Source organism: Erpetoichthys calabaricus, chromosome 1 (assembly GCF_900747795.2).
Source record: "Erpetoichthys calabaricus chromosome 1, fErpCal1.3, whole genome shotgun sequence".
In the NCBI taxonomy this organism is placed as follows: Eukaryota; Metazoa; Chordata; class Cladistia; order Polypteriformes; family Polypteridae; genus Erpetoichthys; species Erpetoichthys calabaricus.
Window position 1 is genome coordinate 28,113,527 of NC_041394.2, and position 22,539 is coordinate 28,136,065.

The following is a 22,539-nucleotide window of genomic DNA, read 5'->3' on the forward strand; positions in this document are numbered from 1 at the left end:
TTCTCTCCTTTGCTACTACATCCAGGGGGTCCAGTCCTCTTTGGCTTAGCAGGCTGGAGTTTCTAACCTTTCATGATCCTGAGTCAACTCTAGATGGGACACCTATCCAGCTCAGGGTAAATTCATTCACTACCACACTGCCTCATGGAATTTTAGGGTGTCATGGATTGAATATTCATGTCCTTTGAGGTCTAGGAGTAAATCTGAGCACACAGAGAAACCACTGGCAGCAAAATGGACAACATATCTAGGCATATAATGACCACATCATGGATCAAACAGAGGAATTTTCCAAACTGCATATCGTAATTCATGTGACAATCGAAAAACAGAGTCATAGATCTTTCATGGTGATGTAGTGCTTGACAAAACATCAGGTTTCACTCTAAACTGTATAGTCAAAAATGTTCACCTCATATCCTACACTCTCCCCATCATCACATCTCAGAACCTCCAGTACCAGGCATTTTTCATGTCATTTTAGTTGTTTTCAATATAATTCCACCTTAATTTTGCCTTCTTCTCAATGTACTGTATTTCAATAACTCTTGATTATTTATTGTTAGATCAGACATAGTTTCTGTATTTTTGTACAGGGGATCCCTGCTATGTAATATTAACATGGACTAGAAATGTATGAACTATAGTGAAACTGCCTATAGTGGGGTTAATATTCCTTTCAGAAATAAAGGAAAACATGTTCAACTCCTTTGAATGAGCTTGCAAGACCTGCTGCATGCAGGCCAACCAATTAATAAGTTCAGGAGTATGAAACACTCACACCACAGATTCTGCCCAATGAATACCAGTTGATTCCCCTATAACAAAAGGCGCTATATAGGTGCCTGACCCAGCACAGATTCACACTGAAGGCACGGATAAAATAAATAAACTTTTATTTTTCTTCAGCTGGAGGGCACATCTTCCCTGTGTTCCCCAGCCATAACACAGTCCCCAAAGCACCAACACACCACACACTTTCTTCTCCTGCACCACCACTCCTCCCAGTCAACCTCGTCCTCCTCCACCTGACTCTGGTTGCTGAGTGGTGGTCGCTGGCTCCTTTTATTGGGCACCCAGAAGTGCTCCAGGTGCTTGATTGCCGACATCCCGCTGCACTTCCGGGTGTGGTGAAACTAGTGTCCAGAAGGGTCCAGCAGCTCCTGCTGCAGCACCCCCTGGCGGCGCCTGTGGAACCCAACAGGGCTGCACAAAACTCTAACCCGCATGAAGCCCTGGGGGAGTCCGATTTCAATGCTGCAACCCAGGGAGGATGCCATCTAGCATCCAGGGGGAGATGTTGTGATTCCCATTGTGATGGACGACCGGCTACAGACTCCGGTCGCCACCCCCAGGCCGCTAGGAGGAGCCCTCCGGACAGCATGATGGTGCCCCGAGTTCCAGCAGGGCCTCATGGACTTTGTAGTTTGTATACACAGCCCTGCTGGATACCTTGGGGGCCACCAGGAGTCGCTGTAGGAGGACTCGGAGGCTCTTATGTGCCCTATAACCCGGGAGTACGTCATGGACACGTGACAGGAAGATACGATGTGCTCCCGGGTTGAAGAAAAGGACTGTTTGCCCTGACCCGGAAGGAATAAGGAACTGTGGACTGATTGGGCAGAAACACTTCTGGGTCAGGGAATATAAAAGGACGATGGGAACTCCCAGACGTCGAGCTGAGCTGGGTGGAAGGGTGACAATGCGTCTGGGAGTGGAGGATTGTGTTAATTGTTATTTAATTATTGATTATTATTGAGTATTGTGGAGTGGAGAGTGCTTTGTGCACTAATTTGTCCAAATAAATTCATATTGGACTTTTATCTGGTGTCTGACGTCTAGTCTGAGGGGTCAAGGGGTCACAGAGACCCACAATCTGTCACACCATGCTTGCTCCCCTGGTATAATATGCTGCAGGGGAGTCCTGGCCAGGCACAGGCCCCGGCCATCCGTCACAGCCCCTAAAGCTATGGCCATATTACATGACTGATAGATGAAGGGATATCAAACTTGACAGCTGCAGTTGCTGATCTCATTGCTTGAGAATGTCATGTTACACAGATATGCAATTCTGTGATTACTTTCTAGCTGTCATGCGTGTGTGCATAGAAGACAGCTTAAAGACTCTAGTAACGGTAATTCCCTGGCACTCTAGGGGTTGGCGCTCTGTGTGCTAATACCTTTTCTCTTCTTCCTTCTGTACACCAGAACATCAATGGCTATACCACTACTGACATCACTTCCATTGTGTCCATTCACCTGAACCCACCTCTCACCACCTGAAGGACTTAAAACCGGAAGATCCACCATCTTGAATTTGGTTCATACTGGACTTGTGTCTGTGAAAATATTCTTGTGATTATTTTGAATTTGTGTTTGTTGTTTTGTCAACAATTAGCTCTTTATGGTTTCTTTTGTCTTTTGTCACACGGTACAATATTTGCATTTCCAAAGCCCCTTTTTTCTGACAGCCAACAATGTGCTGCTTCATCACACCATTGCTATATGAATACACAGGTACGAAGGATTCAGTCACAATCTCATTTTTTTTCTTTATTCTATTGATTATGGTTTGTAAACCATGAGACATCAGATAGATGATGATCCACATTCCTTATTCCATGTAGCTGCATTAACTTCATTGTACATCTTGCTCAGCGTTCATTGGTTGCATGCACAGACCCCCACCCCTACAACTTAAGAATAAGCTCGTCCCAGACTGGTTGAAATTCTACAACTGTCTCCAAATTACTATATGTAAATAAATTCTGTCACTGAAAATCACCGACAAAATCATGTAGTGTGACAGGGTCTTAGTTTTTTGATAAGTAGCCAGTGTATTTCTCCCCATGTGAATCCTGTGATTCTCCATACACTTTTACAATGCAGAGATGTCCATCAGAGTGAAACATATCCCTTTTTCTCTGGGCATCCATTAAAACTTAAATCCACAATGGATTGAAATTCCAACTCACACACAATCCCACTGCTGGGTTAACTGTAAACTATTCTTGCTCCTCTCCTGTGCAGAGATGTATTCGTATCGCATTCGCTTCTTATATCTCTCAGCTAACCAGAATTAAGAATTTGCCAATTTTCCTTTCACCAATTTTAAATTTTATTCCACTGCTGGTCATTTTAACCCAGCAAGGTTTCTAATTATTTTCTTTTCTGTGGTGTGCCAAAAATTGAAAGAAACAAATTTCCAAGCTGTAATCTCATGTATAACCAAAAATTCCTATAACCGCAGTTTTGTCTTGGCAACTGCTGCTTTTCCACATCAAAAAGGGATGAAAGAGGACACAGTGAGAGTCGCTACACTGACTTGCCTGTATTAAGGGGTGCACTTATATATAAAGAAACATAACAATCCCAAGTACAGTCTACAATTGATTTAATACTTTATTAACTGGAGCACCAACAGTGTCACAGTGAGAACCAGAAAAGTGGGGCCTTAGCATCAGGAACTCTGAATAGACACTTGCTAAAAGAAGTAGCTCATTCATTCATTCTCAAAAAAATAAAAGACTAAGCAAAAAGGAAATACATTGTCCATTACTGAAACTACCAACTTACAGTATGCTTCTTTCCAGAGCTTAAAGTGGAATGCAGTACAACAAAGACCAACATGCCGTTCACTTTACCGTACCATACACAGATTAGCAGTACCTTTTTGGCTGCCCAAATGCTCTTCGATTGGCTGTTGATGTATCTGATGCTTACAGCTTAACAGGTACTCCCACCCCACTCTTTGATTGACTATCACTGTATCACAATGATAGAAATGTCATGGTACTGGACATTTTTCCTTAGTGATCCTATGAGTATTGGCAAATCTTTGCGACTCTTTACTAGGTCCCATGATGTATCCGGCACTAGCAGCTTCAAGGGGGGATACTTTCCTCCAAAACTTTGATTGACCATTAAAAGAATACCGCCAGTGGTTCCACTTTAACACCTGCTTCAACCTGAATGACAAAGTCAAGGAACTTTGGCAGGAGTTCACTGAATTGATCTTGACATCAAAAGGAGTGGCTACTGGTAAAACCTGATGTGAAATTTAATTAGTGCAAATTCTCATTCAGCACAGAACAGGAAATTCAAAAGCCTTACAGCAACTCAAATTTAGAAATGAATGGCACTGTGGTGCCATTCCAAGAATAAGACCTTAATTTCCTGTCTAGTCTCAGTCAGTGTTTCGTGTATACCATGTTTTGGGAGCTTTGTCCAGGTTTTCCTGGTTCATCTCATATCCCAAAGATGTGAAGGTTACGTGCCAACCCTTATCTGGTCTTTTATGATTGCAGTCGAGTGTGTCTATTAATGGACAACCTCTAGTACAGTTGGTTCTGATCTCAACTCTCTGTCCTTGCTATTTTGAAGTTGGGTTAATGTGAATGTATATAAGGATTTGTCAACATGAATGTCAACAGTTAAAACTGAACGGAAATATTTATTTTATATCACACCTTCCACATGGTATCACAAGAAAGTATAAGATGACCAAGGTAATATGATAATCTCAAATCAGCTTAATAGAATTCAAAGGGTATTTTGAATCAGTTTCCATCAGGCCACCAGTCCTCAGACACACTTGCATACACACACCCATTTTAAAATTACCAGTCAGCCAACATGCATGTCTTTGGGATGTAGAATGAAAACCCAAGTATCTGGAAGAAAACCAAAAAACTATTAGACAGACATACAGACTCCACACAGATAGGGATCAGGTACAGGATTCAAACCCAGAATGCTGGATCCATAAGACCACTACTCTAGCCATGAACTAGAACAAAATAAAAAATAAATGTTATTTCTACAGTAAACACCAAATCAAGGTGTTTAATAAGTGCAGAGCTATAGGAAAATTGACCAGGCAGGTTAAGTGACTTGGTCTGGATCACAAAAAATATTCAATGCAGAATAAAAATGGACAGTCATGTGGAGAAGTCCAAAGATGTAGTCACAAGGGCTCATTGCTTATAATAGAGAGAATTCAAATGCTTGATATCATCATTTCAGCCATTACACTGGACAACAAAGATTTTGCTTTATGATCACTATTAGGCGTATCTTACGACTTTTGGCTTGTTGATCAACAAAATCATCTTTCCATTTTCCAATCACATACTGTTTAATAATTCACAGATTTTTGTGATTTCATCTCATATTTTAAATATGCAGGACAGAGTACAACAGCAATAACTGGAACATCTCTGGTAATCTAAAAGTTGTGGCACTGCTACAAAGAATGCAGCTCAGAAGTACCAAGTAATGTGAATGGGACAGTCATGCTAAAGAGTCTTATTAAATTAACAAGACTTGACTGATGCATCAGAATTTGGTTTCAAACTTTCAGGGAAGAGAAATGCGGCAGACTTGTTGTCCCAACAAAGATATTTTGTTTTCTTCTTCAGATAAAACTTGGACTAATGAAAAATTCTGTGAAAGCAATGAACAAGGAAGGTGAAGGATTCTGACATTTGAGACAGATGAGTCAATGAATAACTAATGTTAAGATCAAGCAGGACATTTTTGTTGGTGCACAAATCAGACACATCATCAACGACAAGCAGTTTAAAAATCTGCTATTAGGGACAGAAGAAATCACATAGAAGGTATTTATGGATGATGCTGAGGGCATCAAACTACATTCAACTGGTTGACAACATGCTTCAAGGATATAAAATCATGTTGCTAAAGATTAATTTTCTGCATTCCCACTAGGACTTTGTCCATGCTAATCTGAGTGTAGTCAGTGATGAACCTGGTGAAAGATTTCACCAAGACATTGCAACAATGGAAATACTGTAGAAAGGCAAGTGAAATCCATCAATGCTGGCTGACTATTCCAAAAAAATAAAGTGAGAAGCATCAGATTTAGAGTATAAACAAATACCAGCAGCAAAACAATTTTAGTTCAGTTGAACCAATGCACTGTGTCAATATCATTAAGTGATTAAACACACTACATTAAATAAAAGTTAATTTCATGTTTCTCTAAATTCCTACGTAATACAGTCCATCTGAAAGTATATTAATGTTCAGTTCAAACCCGAATCATCTAAAATTTTTCAGGAAGCAAAACGTTTGAAAAAAGTATTATCTATCCACTGCTGGATGAAGGCCTCTGTCATACAAGTCCACACATCATGGTCAGCTTTTATTCTCATCTCATCCAACCATCCATCTTCCATTCGGACAACTTGGTTTTTTCTTGTTGGCAATCCACTATAAAATAGCTGAAATCCGTCTTCCATCTTTTCTTCTGGCTATACTGTATGTCCAGCTTACCTCTGTTTCACCATCTCTACAGTTCTCAACCATGTCTGCAACCTCATTTTCTTTTAGAAATTCCTAGCATACATCTTTCCAATGCTCTTTGAGTGACTCTTAACTTCCTGGTAGTTTCAGGGTCCACTATTCACATCCAAGCACCATCAATGGTAAAAGGAATTGGTTATATGCTTTATGTTTTAGGCACAATGTTAAGCTACTTTTAAAAATAAGATTTGGTTTTGAATTCTAAGCGAGTTCACATTTCTTACTTATCTCCTCAGTTATTTTTCCACTTGCAGATTTCAGTGAACCAAAATACAATAAAAATATGAATCAACTAATACATTTCAATTTTCTCTCCATTCAGATTTATAACCTTTCATTCATCATGCTGATTTTAACTTTAACTTAACTCTTTAACTTTATCTGTCCACCTCTGCTTTGGCCTCCCCCACTTTCTCTCACCCTATACTTTCATTCCCATCGCTCTTTTGCTCACATATTCATTGCCTCTCCATATCACATGTTCATAAAACTTTAACCTACTTTCCTGTACTTTCCTAGATATCTCTCTTACTTTTTTGTACCTCTGATTGTGTCATTTCTTATTCTTAATTCCACTCATCCATCTCAACATTGAATTTCTGCCACAACCAACTTCTTTTTCTGTGCATCTTTCCATGCCTCTGTTCCATTGATATTGTCTTAAAAAAATCTTACATTTAACCTTTGCCTTAATTCTTCAGTTGCTCAATACTCCTGATACCTTCTTCCAGTTCCTTCAGCACTTCACCATAGATTACCTTTGTATCCAATTTTCCATTGAGGTCTACTACTGGTCCTAAGTTTTTGATGATATCCACTATCCACTCTTTCAATAGCTCTCTCCATAGTCTATCTTCTGCATCCTGAACATCATTAAACCTCATATTCTATCTTCATCCTATTTATCTCCAAATCTCTATCTTCCAAAGCCCTTTTCCAGTCTTCTAAATTTCTCTGAACTTCCTCCTTTCTGATGCTACACAACACATTGTCATCCAAAAAAGTATGCAAACCAGGGGAATTGAGCTTTTACTGCATGAGTCAACAAATCCATAACGAGATCAAAGAAGTAAGGTCTTAAAGAAGATCCCTGGTGCAAACCTACTAAAATTTGTTCATCCTTAACTTAAGGTTTGCCTGCCTTTGATGTGAAAAACATGAATTAATTAATTCATGAATAAATGCATGATATAAACACTGTTAATTCAATACCAAAGATTCTACTACATGCTAAATCCAGATAGACATAGCAGCGCTTGAAGCTGTGCAGAGCTGAGCAATCAAGTACTTCCCAGGAGTTATGGAACTGTCTGCTCTGACAAACTCTGAGAACTAAACCTGTTAAGTCTCAAAGTAGGAGAGAGTGTGTGGGAACCTAAACCAGGTATTTAAAATCCTTAAAGACATTAATAAAGTAGACCCAGCAACATTCCGTCAGCTTAAGAGTGAATCATGTAGTCAAGTACAAGGGAAAGTGCATTTAGGACTAAATCCAGTAAGCACATCTTTACTCAAAAAGTTGTGAGAGTCTGGAAAAAAATACTGAAACATGGTGTTGAAGCAGAAACCTTCACAACCTTTAAGAAGAATCTGGACGAGATATTGGGACAACTTAGCTATTAGCTAAGCAAACTGGCTTGATGGACTGAATGGTTTCCTTCCATTTGTCAAATTGTGTTTCTTCTATAAAGAGCTGCGGATTACAGTGCCTAAAGAGGGAAGTTCTTCACGTGCATTGCTTGTGTTAAGGTTTTATGTGCAGTGAAAATTGGCTTTCTGACATAACCTTATGAAAGAAATGAAACTCAATGTTTGTTACTGAAAAATACATTAAGTACAGTAACTCAAATAACAGAATAATAAAACAGGCCAGAGAGTGTTGCAGCACAAAGGCCTACCTAATGCATTTTACTAAATCTACGTTTCAGCAACTTTAAAACTGCAGAAGAAAGGAAAAGGGGGTCAGACTATTTAAAATAACTGGAGGAGAAAATTACAAAATCAGACACCAAGGCACTGAACTGTAAAACAGAGAGAGAGTGGCGGTGCGCGGGCAGTGAATCCAGAAGCCCAGCATCCAGTCCAAGAAATGAAATAGCCTGTCTAAAGGAAATTCTGTTTTCTGAACATTTAAATGATACAGCAATTACTGAGATATGAATTAATATTTTTAACTACAATATAGAAAATGTAGCAATGAAAATTTGATTTGGGTAAATAAAACAAAGTAATGTACTACTGTACTTCAGGTACAGAGAATGGTTGAGGACCACGGTAGCTGACCTTAACGCCCTGAAGTGACATCTTGCAGCCTGCTTGTATGGAGACTGCATGTTCTCACTGATAAGTGTGGGCTTTTCTCCAGGTATCCCACTTTTCCACCATAACATCTCAAAAATGTTAAATCTGATGTTGATTGAAAAATCTTGATCAGCCCAATATGAATATGTCCTGAACTACATAGGCAGGTTAAAACACGGATGGACTTTGTCACAATAATTAATGTGTGGAACATTTAAGTATTTTGCTGATGCTTTTATCCTACGTGACTTTTAACATTTGAGATACAATGGGTTACATTTCTTTTCGTTTTTTAACTATAGAGCACAGGGAGGTGAAGGTTTCTCATGGTCACAGAGTGTCAATAGCAACATTTGAACCCACAACCTCAGTGAATGAAGTTCAAAGCTTTAACCTCTGCACCACCAAACCACACTACTGACACTTATATTTTATTAATCTGTTTAATTCAAAAATGGAAGAGATACTTGAAAAAGTACAGGAAAGTAGATTGAAGTGGTATGGACATGTGATGAGGAGAGACAATGAATATGTGAGTGAAAGAGTGATGGGAATGGAAGTACAGGGTAAGAGAGAGCGAGGGAGTCCAAAGCAGAGGTGAATAGATAAAGTAAAAGAAGAACTGAAGGAAAAGATCTGACTGGTGAAGAGGTGGAGGACCAAGCTGTTTCGTGAAGGTTGATAAAGCACATTGACCCCACATAAAAAGGGAGAAGAAGAAGAAGAAGAAGAAGAAGAAGAAGAAGAAGAAGAAGAAGAAGAAGAAGAAGAAGAAGAAGAAGAAGAAGAAGTTGAACTTCAAACTTTGAATCAAAGAGTATTAGTTAGCACTTGCTTTACAGCTTGAGGTGATTTGTGAAGGTTAGGCAGATTGATTGCACTGGATTGGCCTGTTGTGTGTGAGTGTGCCCTACAATGGACTGGCACACCTGCACCATTGCTTCCTGCCTTGCACCCGAAGCTGCAGGGACATGGCTCTTCAACATGAAACTCTAATTGGAGTGTGCTGCTCATAAAATGACTAAACCACAATCATGTAACATTTACATTTATTTGCTTGACATACGCTTTCATCCAAAGTGACTTGCCAAAGAGGTAAACATAATCACGTAACATTAGGCTAAGGCCTGTTTGCTCAGCAATGTAATGCATGGTAAATTGGCACAGTGCTCTAATAGGGTTGCTAGGGACCTGACACAGCACTCTTAAAAATAAAGGTCCTAGAGTGGATCTTTAGAGCATTGTCATAACAGAACCATGTTTGGTGCTCAAAAAAAAAAACATGCAGATAAAGGCTTCAGAAAGAACCCTTTCTTTTGATCCATGAGAAGTTCCATAAAATAACCATAAAGACATGTAAATAGATTTGGTAAAGACTAGTAGGTTCGTCTTTTTAAAGGACTATTACGGCATACAAAAACACAGGTGGGGATGGAAGGAGGAGCGGAGCTCCCGCAGGACACTCACGTAACCACTGGAAGAACGTTCAAACTGCACACCGACAACCATCGAGCGCGCTCTATCGGGTGCCCTACCATATACCACCTGGGGCTACAGAATAATATATGAACGAAAAAATACAAATATCTTAATTTCTGCAAAGCACTGTCGTACTTCACTAACTGATTAAACGTATTATGGAGACAAGTTTCGATATTTTGTTTTAAATGTCTTGTTATCCATACACCCTAACACAACCCCCCCCCCCCCCCCAATACACACACACACCCACCAACCAGCAAAGCAAGTTTTTTTAAAGACTAATTTAAACCTAACGGAATTGATTTTCCACCCACCTTTTTGGCAGAAAAATCGCGGCATTTTGGGAAAAATGATTTCACCCTAGTTACCAGTCATTGTTGTTGTTGTGATTTTTGTAATAATTTCCCAAACTCCCCAAACCGTTTCTCGGCCGTCTTTTCTGCATTCTAACTAATCGTACAACAGATGAATCGGCTTATTCTTTGATATAAGTTGCGCTTTTCATGACAGCATTCAGTACTCTGTGTTTCAAAGTAAGGATAGCAAACTGTAAAGAATTACACGCATTTTCTCGTCTGCCTCAGTGGTTAGCAATTCCAGAGTGCCAGGTTTGAATTCAGACCTGCCCACAAACTCCTCTGGTTTTGCATGAGCGTCCGTTTCATCCTAATCATGTGTATTAAGTTGATTGGGCAATCAAAACTGGCCGATTCTTGTCTTGTACCCAATACTAACAGCACCGCAAATGTGCCTTTTCGAAAATGGATGGAACGATTGGATAGATTTCGAAAGCCAGGTGGGCGGAGCGCCCTACAAAAGGGCCATGTCACAACAGCTTCAATAAAGTCCAAAAAAATCAGTTTTTCGTTTTTTCAAACGTGTGTTTTTGTCTAAGTGCAACAACCTTTAATGACGCAAGCGAGCGCGAGTGCATTCATGTTTTTGTATATCTCACAAAACGATAGGACTGAAACAAAGAGTGACTTGCTTCTGTAAAAGTTTTATTGTTAGATGCAAACGCATCGAATGCATACATCATACCGTGTTTTCCTCTTAAATGTCAGACGGATCCTCAAACAATCCGAGCGATTAAAACGACCTCAAATTCGCGTCGTATGCTTGAATGTGAAAACACCGGCGCGGTGCAATGAGCCAACCTTTACACATTAAAGTGACATAATACTAAAAAGTCTCTTTGATGAAGTAAACTTTCCATCACTCCATCCATTTTCTAAGCCCACTTATCCAGAAGCTGGTGCCCAACTCAGGAAGCATCGCGCGCAAGGCAGGAACGACCCCTGGTCAGTAACCCAAGTCCATAGACACGCGCAAGCGCACATGCACAGCACACACATATCGGGGGCCAATTGGGCGCCGCCAGTCCACCTACCCTGCACGTCTTTCAAAACTGTTGACCCATTTCCAGAACACTATAGCATGGATACATTTTCTAACATGTTTTAAAATTAAGAAAACAGTTATGTCCGCAGGCGTTAAGGCTTTTGACTTTAGGTTCAAACCGCATTACTTGTAGTATTACTTCCAGTTGGAAAAAAAAAACTAACGGTATGCTTTGATAAAGGTGATAGTCGAGTAATACTGATAACTGGGATGTTCAATTAATTTGATTTAAGTTTCTTTAATTTAAAATTGAACAAATACAAAAAGCAGACAAAAGAAAATCTGTCATTTCAATATCTTTAACAGTACTTGTGCACATGATTTTTAAACGTGCTACCACAAGTAAGATTTAGGTTATGTTGTAAGTATGATATTTGAATTTGGATGTGATGTAAATGTGCAGCAGTTGTAGCATTTAAAACATGCAACATTTTTTTATCGGTTGTCTGCCCAGAGCCTTAATACAGTATATAAAATTATACGTGTCCAAGCTATAGCCTACCATAACAAAGCCGCTTCCGAGATCGCGGGAAGCGCAGCCTACCTCATCAGCATTAAGCTGACGGCAGCAAACAGCACTGAGAGGGGTAGCAGGCCATCTAAGGACTCACACACAGAGAACCTATTTAGATTTGAAAACGACCAGGCGCGGAGTCCGTGAGGCGGCAGCGCTACCCGCACTTATCATCCATCACAGTAAAATTGGTCCATCTGGGTTTTCTAGCAAATGTTTTTTTTCTTCAATGAGTTATTAGCGACTATAAATTGCCCTCCTGTGTGAGTCCAAGTATGACTCCTTTACTTCACCAAATGATGGAAAAATCGGGTTCAGAATTTTGATGGATGGATAGCCAAAAAGAACAATTCGCCTACGGCACCGCCTCCCTCCCTCTTCTGGACACGATAGGATCGCGGGAAAGCGGAGCTTATCTATGAAGCATTAGGACTCTGACTCGAACAGAGCGGCAGTGTTTTGTTGGGAACACTCAAACTCACACGCAGTCTCACTCCCACCCCCTCTCACGCTCACTCCCACTCATAGAGTGCCCTCTGGAAGCGAGAGAAAGCTTCAGCTTCGCGAGTCTCATACACTACGATCACACAGTGGAGTCAGTTTACAAAATTCCGATGTTCCTTTCCTTATGAGGACAGGAGATGATGAACATGACATACAGAAAAAAATGCCGGGCGTTAAAACCTGTTATCATCATTGAACAAACGCATTGGACTAGGGTTCCATTTTTAACGGGACCTCAGGTATGAGTGTTCACATCAAATAAAATGTTGTCAGATACAAATTATACATAAAGTACAATATAAAGTGTAGTGCTTAGCTGTTCAACTCCAACGACTGCGCCCTTAAGACAAAACAATAATACACGACCTAATTAATATTAAAAGTCATGAATAGAATTATAAATATGGAATAAATATAAATAAAAACTACATAAATAAACATGTAAGAGAGTTAACAATAGAGTGTCATGTAATTCACTTTTCTTATTAGAGATACGGATGGACTGCAGGAAAATGCGTCTCCCCTGTTTATCTTACGTGGGCTTGATCGAGTGATTCGGTTCAAAGGGCACTCATAACCGCACTTGTAAGAGGGAGTCTGCACTGGCATCTCGTCCATATTTGGTTCCTGTGTTGCTCTTAAAAACTTAATTACTGGGATGTTCAATATATTTTATTTAAGTTTCTTTAATTTAAAATTGTTATGTTTGCTGTAATGACTTAACGTTTTCTAGATACTTTGACTTAAAGTTTTTAGCTGCCACACTAACACAGCTAATTTATATTTAACCAAAGCAATCAGATAATTTTCTTTTAACAGAAGAATAATCAGTTTCAGGGACTGTTGTCATTACTCACTTATTTTAGTTTAGATTAGATCAACTTTATTTATGTTAATCTTATTCAAAATGAATAGTTTTCTAATCCTCAAAAAAACATAATTAACGTTTTCCCCTCTACACAGTTGAATTAAGTTGATTTGACTTAAAATAACCAAGCTTTATGTACGACTCTCCCCGATTTGCATAAAGCCTGATATTTTGCATAAAGACACGCCCCTTTATTGACAACACACTCCAAGCCTCCACGCCTTTGTATACCTGTAATCTTTCTAGTTAGCCAATAAAAGGTGTCATTTTGCTTGGCTTTTCTCTACATTCATAATGGCTAACACGGTACAGCACCCTAGTACTATACCTGGAAAGAAAGACTTTTAGTCAATTAATTTTTTCCCCTCAAATGCCATGGGCTTTTTTTTTGCGATTAGGGATTCTAATTTATGAAAATTTTCTGATACAAGTCACATACCCTATATCAGAAAAACAACTTTTTTGTACCTTATACGACAATATAGTTATTGTTAAGGTCACAGGAAAAATGAAAACAACCAAATACAATTTGTTTACCTTGTGCGGTAATAAGTGAGCCACTAGACGCTTAAGCAACCTTTTGTGTTCTATTTAATTACTGAATCGCAACGCACTGTCCAAAATTTATCATGTAGTGGAACAAAGTTTAAAAACATATGAAATTTTGTTTTAATGAAAGGGATTCTTTATATATTAAGCGAATGCATCAACTAAAAAGACACTTCTTAAACTAATTATTTTGAACCACTGCTTCTGATTGAATTAAGTTCTTTTAACACAACATTTCTTTTGGAACGCGACCCTGCACTGCGTGAAGCGGGTTTGGAAATGTCAGATCGTGTACGTATGTCAGCACGCACACTAATGAATAAACAGTTTTAGAGCCGGCTTGCACATATTTTAACCAAGTTAAATAAGGATTTCGAGGTTTAGGCAGTCAATACTAAAACATAACTACACCAGTTTCATAGACGAGAACAGATCATTCAGCCTGCTGTCCGGATACTTTAAAAAGTTGCCAACGACCGAAACGATATAAGGATTCTGGTGCCTACTGTAGTCTACACAGTTAACAACTTCATATTCTCAGTTTTCACATAGTTCATTTTGATACCAGATATTCTATTAGATTACTTTGCTTTATTTAAATGTGCTCACATCCTCGTACAATACGTCTGGAGGCTTTTGTATGTTTCAAACCGGTTTTCTTTCTTTTTACAAATTCCTCGCCGCTGTCATCCGCCTGCTCCCATTTACAACTATTGTTGAAGAAACGTGAAGAAATTCTGCGCGAGTGTTTACAAACCCTCGCTTCAATTATAAAAAAAGAAAGAAACAGAGGCGATCTTAGAAACTCAAGACACACAGACACATCAAGAAATATCGTAAAGGAAACTTTCTCACGAACATCAGTCGGACTTACCTGCCTGGGCGCTCCCTGGTGTCCAGGTGGAGCAAAATGAAAGAAACACAGGCATCAAAAGCTGTCTGAAAGGTATTCCCATTATCGTTCCTTAGATTTGGTACAGTCCTCAAATTTATGAAAGCGCGACAAAAGTTCCTTTCTTCTTTGATCCTCTCAGGGAGTCATTCTCCGAGAAGAAAAATGCGAAGTTTAGCACTTGGAGCTTAAAAGTTGTTCGAGTGCTTGTTTCCTTAATTGCAAGCAGATAGAGCCGAGTGCCTGTAAATATTATATTACATTAATTTATGCAAAAAAGGGATGTACTAAAAGAAAAAAAGGAAACCGTTTTAGTGAGCTGATAACACAATGATTTCTTAAAAATCACTGTCTTAAGAACCTTTAGGTACACGCATATAAATCCAAGACGTTCTTTCTTCAACAAAGTAAATGACTGAAACAACTCATACTGGACTAGTTCAAAACAGACTTAAAAAGTACAAAGTATAACGTTTCGTGGCTATTTCGCTGAAAGCCTTCCCGTACTGCGCGACTAAGTTTAAAGTCGATGTTTTTTTTCTATTACTCTAGAGTGGAATTTCTTCCTTTCACTACTTTTCCATTGAGCCTCCCTCCCTCCTCCTCCCTCTCTCCTCCTCCTCCTCCTCTCTCCCTCCCTCTCATTCTATCGATCCCAACCCCCTTTCGCAGGCTTCGCTGAGATTTGAGTTTGAGAGCTTAAAGGGAAAGGCGCGAGTTTTAGCAGCGATGATCTGATCAGCCAATGGAAACGCAGATCATAACTCAACATTCACAGAGGCGGTATGAGCAAGTCGGGGTCTCGGAACGGAGCCTCTCCTGGCATCACTAGGCGCGTGACAGCAATAAACCCTCAAATCGGCCAGTGCCCGCTCTTAAAAATTACACTTCTGATACTGCACTTTACAGGGTTGTGTGGTTGTGTGGGCATCGGCTTGACTAAGACACAATTCATTCTGGCTTGTTTGGATATGAAGGTGGTCCTTTGGTCTTAGAAAAAGTTCCCAATATCTAGACAAAATAGAAATCTTTAATGGATAGTGGTCTTCCTCGTAGGATACTGACAGATTAAGAAAACCTGAGTTTAGTCTGTGTTATTATATAGAGCAAGCAAGAGTCTTTAAAATCAGGAACTTAGCTGAATTTCACAAAACTGTTATCATGAAACTGTGCTTTTTTATAGTGGTGGTGTTAGAAATACACTTGACTCCTTAGTATTTAAAGTCAATGTGGGAAGTAAAGAATTTAGTATAATCTTGGACTCTGACTTAAAATTTAAATCACATTTTAAACAGATTACTAGGATGGCATTTTTCCATTTCAGGAACATTGCTAAAGTCAGACTTTTTGTATCACTGCAAGATGCACAGACATTATTTCACACTTTTGTTTTAAATTGGCTAGATTACTGTAATTCACTTCTATCAGGCCAACCTAAAAAAAAAAAAGACATCAGTTGGTTTCAGTTAGTTCACAATGCAACAGCAAGAATCTTAACCAGGAATAAAAAATCTGATCGCATCTCACCAGTTTTACCGTTGTTACACTGGTAACCCACATCATGTAGAAATGACTTTAACATATAACCTCCATTCAACTTAAAATAATTAAGGAAATGATTCACACTTAATATTTTCAATCTGAACCAATTTAATTCTTTTTAGCTTATTGATCCCAGAATTTTTAAGTTGAGGCAAATCATTTATAGTGATTGGGTCCAATTCACATGCTTTATACTGAAGTAAATGTATTTTTTAAGTTGTGACAATTTAAAATGGTTTATTGGTCATAACCTGTTTTTAAGCTATTAGAAATACTATGATTATAACACACTCCAATGCTGTTCTTTTTACATTTATTTAAAAATCTAGTGCAAATGCACAAGCATTTTGCAGTGTAAATCTTAAATATAAAACAAAAAAAAATATTAAACATTTCTACAGCTTTCTTGAAAGTATGTTTTATTATGAGTTCTAAAATTAACAGTTGAGAAACAGGGTTACTTACCATAAATCCTCCGTTATAAAAGTCTGCTGCTGAAAATGACCAGACCTGTATAGCCACGTCCACTCCACTTGGGAAAGTGTTCTTCTTTTTTGGCAGTTGGAAAGCCAGCAAGCTGGAAAGTTCGACCAGAAGAATAAACAAACAGCCCCTTGCACACAGCACACGGACAACCTAAAATATTAGGGTAACTGAAATAGGATTTTTACGTTTATTCCCTCCACCATAACTTACTTTGGTACAAACAAAGTTTTTTACTTTGATTGAGATCTGAAACCAGATATTTCAAGCTACAACCCTAAATGACTAATCTTAAGTTGCTTAAAAGAGAACATTTATGTTGAATGAACAACATCAATGTTATACTTTTTTCAGTGAATGGTGTATAAATTCTTAAATATTCTTGTTCCTTCCTATATTTTGGAGTGCCTGTCCCCCAACACTTGAAGTCATAAACTTAGATTTTCTATTAGCGGTCTGCTTATAATTTCAAGAGCCAGACTTAAAAGATGTGCTGAGGTGGCCTTTTGCTGTTATGTCATTAAAATCTGGAATACTTTACCAATTGAAATACACCAGGTTAATACTATGGAATATTTTAAGAAATTTCTAAAATCCCACTGTTTTAATTTTGCTTTTTTCATTGTTTCAGTTTAGTTCTATTCTTAATAACCTAGGCCTGCATACAATTATCTGCATTCATTATTAATCTTTACTTTTCTCTTTTCTTTTCTGGTTCTTCTGTAACACCACCACCACCACACCACCACCTGATCAAAGTCCTAGGCAGCCACCTGTGATTTCTGAATAACTCCGTACTGCGAGGCAGCAGCGTTACTACTGCATCACCCTGTGGTGTATTCATGGTTTAACAACATTTGTACATAAACAGTGACCTTAAAAAACACAGGAAAAATATTGTTTATTTGAGGCTTATTTTAGTAACATAGTGCATCTTTTGGGGGCCCGGCCACACCTTAAATTCCACCCATGATAGAAAACCACAAACAAGCCCCAGAGAGGTAATTCTAAAATTTGAGGCAAACAAATGTGTGCCAAAGGGAGAACCATACAAGTTGTGGTCCAAAAATGAGCCCCAGAGGGGAAACCCTAAAAGTGAAGGCTTGCTAATGAGATTGACCCTCCCTATTAAAAGCCATGGCACCTAACCATGATGGTCTGAGAGTTGGAGGAAAGCCAAAGTACCTTAAGGAAAATCTTTTACACACATGGAGACAGAATGCAAACTGCATTCTGAAAATAATTAGGCACGGTATTTGAACCCATGACAATGGATCCTTTAAGCAGCAGGAGTAATTCTGTTGTGAACAATTTAGATTTAAAATTAAACTTCTTGTGCTTCTAAAAGAGCTGAGATATGGAAATGGCTCCAGCAGTGATAGAATTCATACCCCAATAGATTTTTATTGAATTATTTTATATAACATCATTAGCAGCACCCGATGACATGAGGCATTTTAAAGGACAAAAATAACAGGAGTTGAGAATCAGACAGAAAAATTCCTGAAAATTCTAATAATAATGAAGAACAGAAGTAAATTCATGGAAAAGCTTAGACATCTAGAATGAACAGAGTGAACCCAGAGGGTTACTCCTAATGGAAGACTCAGTCTTACTACTAATACTTGGAGTAAAGGGGCCACAAAACTGAAGCTTTCCTTTTCTTAAAAGTTGACACAGAGTGGGTTAAGTTGCTTGCAGAGGTTTCTTATTAATTTTGAATTAAAGTGATGTAGTTTAGCCAGCTGACACGTAATTCGGTCCAATGTTAATTTTTCTCATAAAGGGACATACAGAGCCGGACTCAGTAATAGCAATAAAAAGTTCAAGGCAGGAACCAACCAAAGGGATATCAGTGCATATTTCTTGTTGGATTCACACCAGACAAACTATTATTATTATTTTTTAACATTTTCTTAATTTTATTAGAATCAAACAACAATCCATACAAGCAAGTCAAGTTTAACAAAACTAGGTTCAAGACGCATTAACCCCCACCCATGAGAAAGAGAGCAAAACTTTAACGATAGTAAAAACATGTAAATAAATAAATGAATAAAAATAAATAGAATAAAAAAGAGGGGAGAGAATCCGCTTCCTCAATTTAAGTGCTTATTCTAAAATGTATTGTTTAGATCCTGCCAAGTTTTAAAAAAAGTTTTGTACAGATCCTGTAAGTGAGAATTTGATTTTTTCCAAACCACACACCACGCACCAAATAAATTAGAGTTTCTATTTACACTGGGCGTGTAGAGGTGAACTATCCTGTCATATAGATCCAGTATGAATATTCAGATCCTGACCATTGACCATGTTCTCCCCATGTCTGCCTTTGTTTTCTTGGAGCTACGGTTTTCCTCACACATCCCTAAAGATGTACAAGTTAAATTAAATTGTGATTCCAAATTGTCCTCATGCTAGAGGACCAGCACCCTGTCTAGGTATGTTTCTTATCTATCATCCAGTAGCAAAGACAGGCACCACACGCCATTACTCAGAATTAAATTATATAGGTCTGTGAATATTGTTATGCAGTAATAATTGATTATTTATCTTTCACATTTCACTGAACAACACATATCTTCAAAAGGTTTGCTTTCTAAAAAAATTGGTCATTATGATAGATAGCTTCCAGCTGAACACAAATATAATTTCACATCATAATTTGTGGAGATATAGTATAAAATTAACTTTTATCACTTAATGATTCTGACATGTTGCATTAGTCCAATTGTGCCAAAAATGCTTTGCTGCTTATTTTTGTTTATACTCACCATCTGATGCTTCTCGTTTCAATGTTCAACAATAGTCATCCGGCATCGATAGACTCAACATGCCCTTTTCCACTGTTCTAATGTCCTGGTGAAACCTTCCACCGTGTTCATCACTGACTGCATTAACATTAACAGAGAACAAGTCCATGTGTGAATGCAGAAAATAAATCTTTAATGACATGTTGCACTTCATGGTTTTATATTCTTGAAGTGTCTTGTCAACCAGATAGACATAGTTTGGTACTCTGTAGATGCCAAAAATATTCTCAGCAGTATCCCTGAATGCCTTCCGTGCGATTTCCTCTGGCCTGACTAGCAGATGTTCAAACCACTTGTCATTGGTGATGTGTCCAATCTGTGAATCAACAAAAATGCCTTCCTTAATCTTGGCCTTAGTTATTTGTGGAAACATCTGTCTTAAATATTGAAATCCTTCACCTTCCATGTTCATTGCTTTTACAAAATGTTTCATCAGTCCAAGTTTCATATGAAGAGGAGGCAAAAATATCTTTATTGGGTTGCCAAGTGGTTTATGTGCCACACTTGTCTGTCCTTATGAAGTGGGCAGTTCTTTTAATTGTAATGAGACTCTTTAGCATGGCTGTCCCATTCGAGGTCTATACAAGGTGCATTCTTAGTAGAAGTGTGGTACTTTTAGATCACCACAGACTTTCAGTTGCAGTTGCTGTTTTGTTTATGTATAATTATGAGAGGAAATCACAAAAATAGGTGATTGCAATAAAACAGGCCATGACAAGAAAATGTAAAGGTGATTTTTGTGATCAATTGGCCAAAATCTTGAAGATACACCAAAAGGGGTTCAGTAAGGAAAATCTTTGCTGTCCAGTGTTACCTGCTGCCTAAAATTTTAGTTAAAATAAATATTATTATGCACTCGTAAACAAGCAGTCTAGCTGACAAATGCACTTCTATGTGCCAAAACAAAATACAATAATGCCCATATTGAATAATTCTAGTAAAAGATGAAAAACTAACTGCCAAGGAAAGATGAAGCCACTGTAGCCCAGCAGCACCAAGGCTAAGCATTCATATTTTGAGGAAATAGCCTAAAATATGTCATTTCCTCCTTATCTACTGGGGAAGTGGACCTTTTTGTCCCTCAGTCTTTGTCCAGTTCAGCTTTACTGGCTAGCTAAGCCTTTCTAACCTCTGGCCATTTTGAATGGTTTCCTATAACTCTTCTTGTGAGTTTAAAAAACTTGGGATCACATAGATAGATAGATAGATAGATAGATAGATAGATAGATAGATAGATAGATAGATAGATAGATAGATAGATAGATAGATAGATAGATAGATAGATAGATAGATAGATAGATAGATAGATAGATAGATAGATAGATAGATAGATAGATTTGTCCATTGAAAGAAATTTACCTTTTAACAGAAGATTACAGCAACATCCCCCTCAAATACCCACCAGAAATACTAAAAAGAAGAGGATTCTGAGTTGACCAAAGGTAAAAAAGAGAAATCCCAGTCACACTGAGGCATTATACAGATGTATTGCTGTTGGTATAAAGGAGTCCCAGTTACGTTTCTTGACACACATCTGCCGAATAATTAATTGGCTGAAAGTTATCAGTGTTAGTGTGTCAGAGAGAGAATGTGTGGCATTGTTCATAATGGAACTCAGTTTTTTTTTTCAATCTCTCCTTCACTAATTCCTCCAGCTAGGACTTGTTATTTGTAAAGCGGTGCACTGATTTTGAGGGTACAATCATGTCTTCTCAGAAGTTAATTTAGTCTGTGATTGGGTCTCTCAATATCATCCCTATGTTGCTCACACATCATTTCCTAGTCTGTCATTTGGAAGAAGACATTCAGAGCCATTTCACCCTCCAGGCTCAACTTCCTCAGTATCCAAGTGGTAACAGGCTGCTGTCTAATAGTAGCCTTGTAGATGGGGGAAAGATGGATCAGGCTGTGGTCAGATCTTCCCAAAGAAGCCACAAGTTTAAACTTAAAGGTATCTTTCACACTTGCATACAGCAGGTCCTGCTTGTCCTCTTAGTCTTATCTGACTGTGACCATCATCATGCACTCAAGCGATTTTCTCTTTGAAAAGAGTGAATTGCTCTCTTAGAGTGAGGGGGGAGTAACTGTCCTTAGCAAACAAAGTCAAGTATTTTTTACCACCTGGTCTTACAAATCTTGTGATCCCACATGAGTAACGACTAGATGGCCGCTACCTTATAGATGCTGTAGGAATCGGATTGTAAACCAGATGGATGATAGTTCAATACAACTACTGACTCTGTGTTTCATGACATACATGACTTTATCTTATGTTCTCCAATTGTGATGAAATACAGCATAGACAATACAGAAAAACTGTCACTCCGTGCTGGGAATGTGCATAATGACTGCTTGTTATAAATGTATATTTCTGCTGAACACAAACAGAACAGGAACACTGGTGGGCTCTTTAGGTCCTTCTTTCGCTTTGGTTCTTGGCTGTCCATATAAAGTCTGTATGGACTGTATAAATGAAATTAATTATTATTATTATTATTATTATGGACTCACATAATATTGACAGATGCTGCAGGATTCTCCACTTTTCTTTTAACAAATTAAACAAGTAAAGCTATGTGGATTCTCATTACTCTCTAGGCAAATACCAAGACTGAAATAATAATAATAATAATAATAATAATAATAATAATAATAATAATAATAATAATAATAATAATAATAATTTAAAAAAACCTCAATCTCTTGACTGAAGAATGAAATAATGATAATAAAAAAAACCTCAATCCCTTGTTTTGCTCCTCTGGGGTGTGCAGTTTTTTTTTTTTTCTTGACTTCGTTTTGTGTAGAAGAGGTCATCACTTTTAGACATTATTTGCTACAGCAGACAAAAAGAGCCTGAGTC

The 22,539-nt window shown here is 38.2% G+C and overlaps 1 protein-coding gene across 2 annotated transcripts in view; it reads right to left on the bottom strand.

The window, feature by feature from the left end:
* The window catches only part of LOC114647942 (tyrosine-protein kinase receptor UFO), a 241,509-nt gene extending 226,060 nt beyond the window's left edge, over positions 1 to 15,449 (bottom strand). For both annotated transcript variants that reach the window (XM_028796666.2, XM_028796656.2), the window contains exon 1: positions 14,821 to 15,449. In XM_028796666.2, coding sequence (XP_028652499.1) covers positions 14,821 to 14,902 — 82 coding nt within the window. In that variant the 5' untranslated portion in view covers positions 14,903 to 15,449. The remainder of the gene's footprint in view (positions 1 to 14,820) is intronic.
* Between the last annotated feature and the right edge of the window lie 7,090 nt (positions 15,450 to 22,539).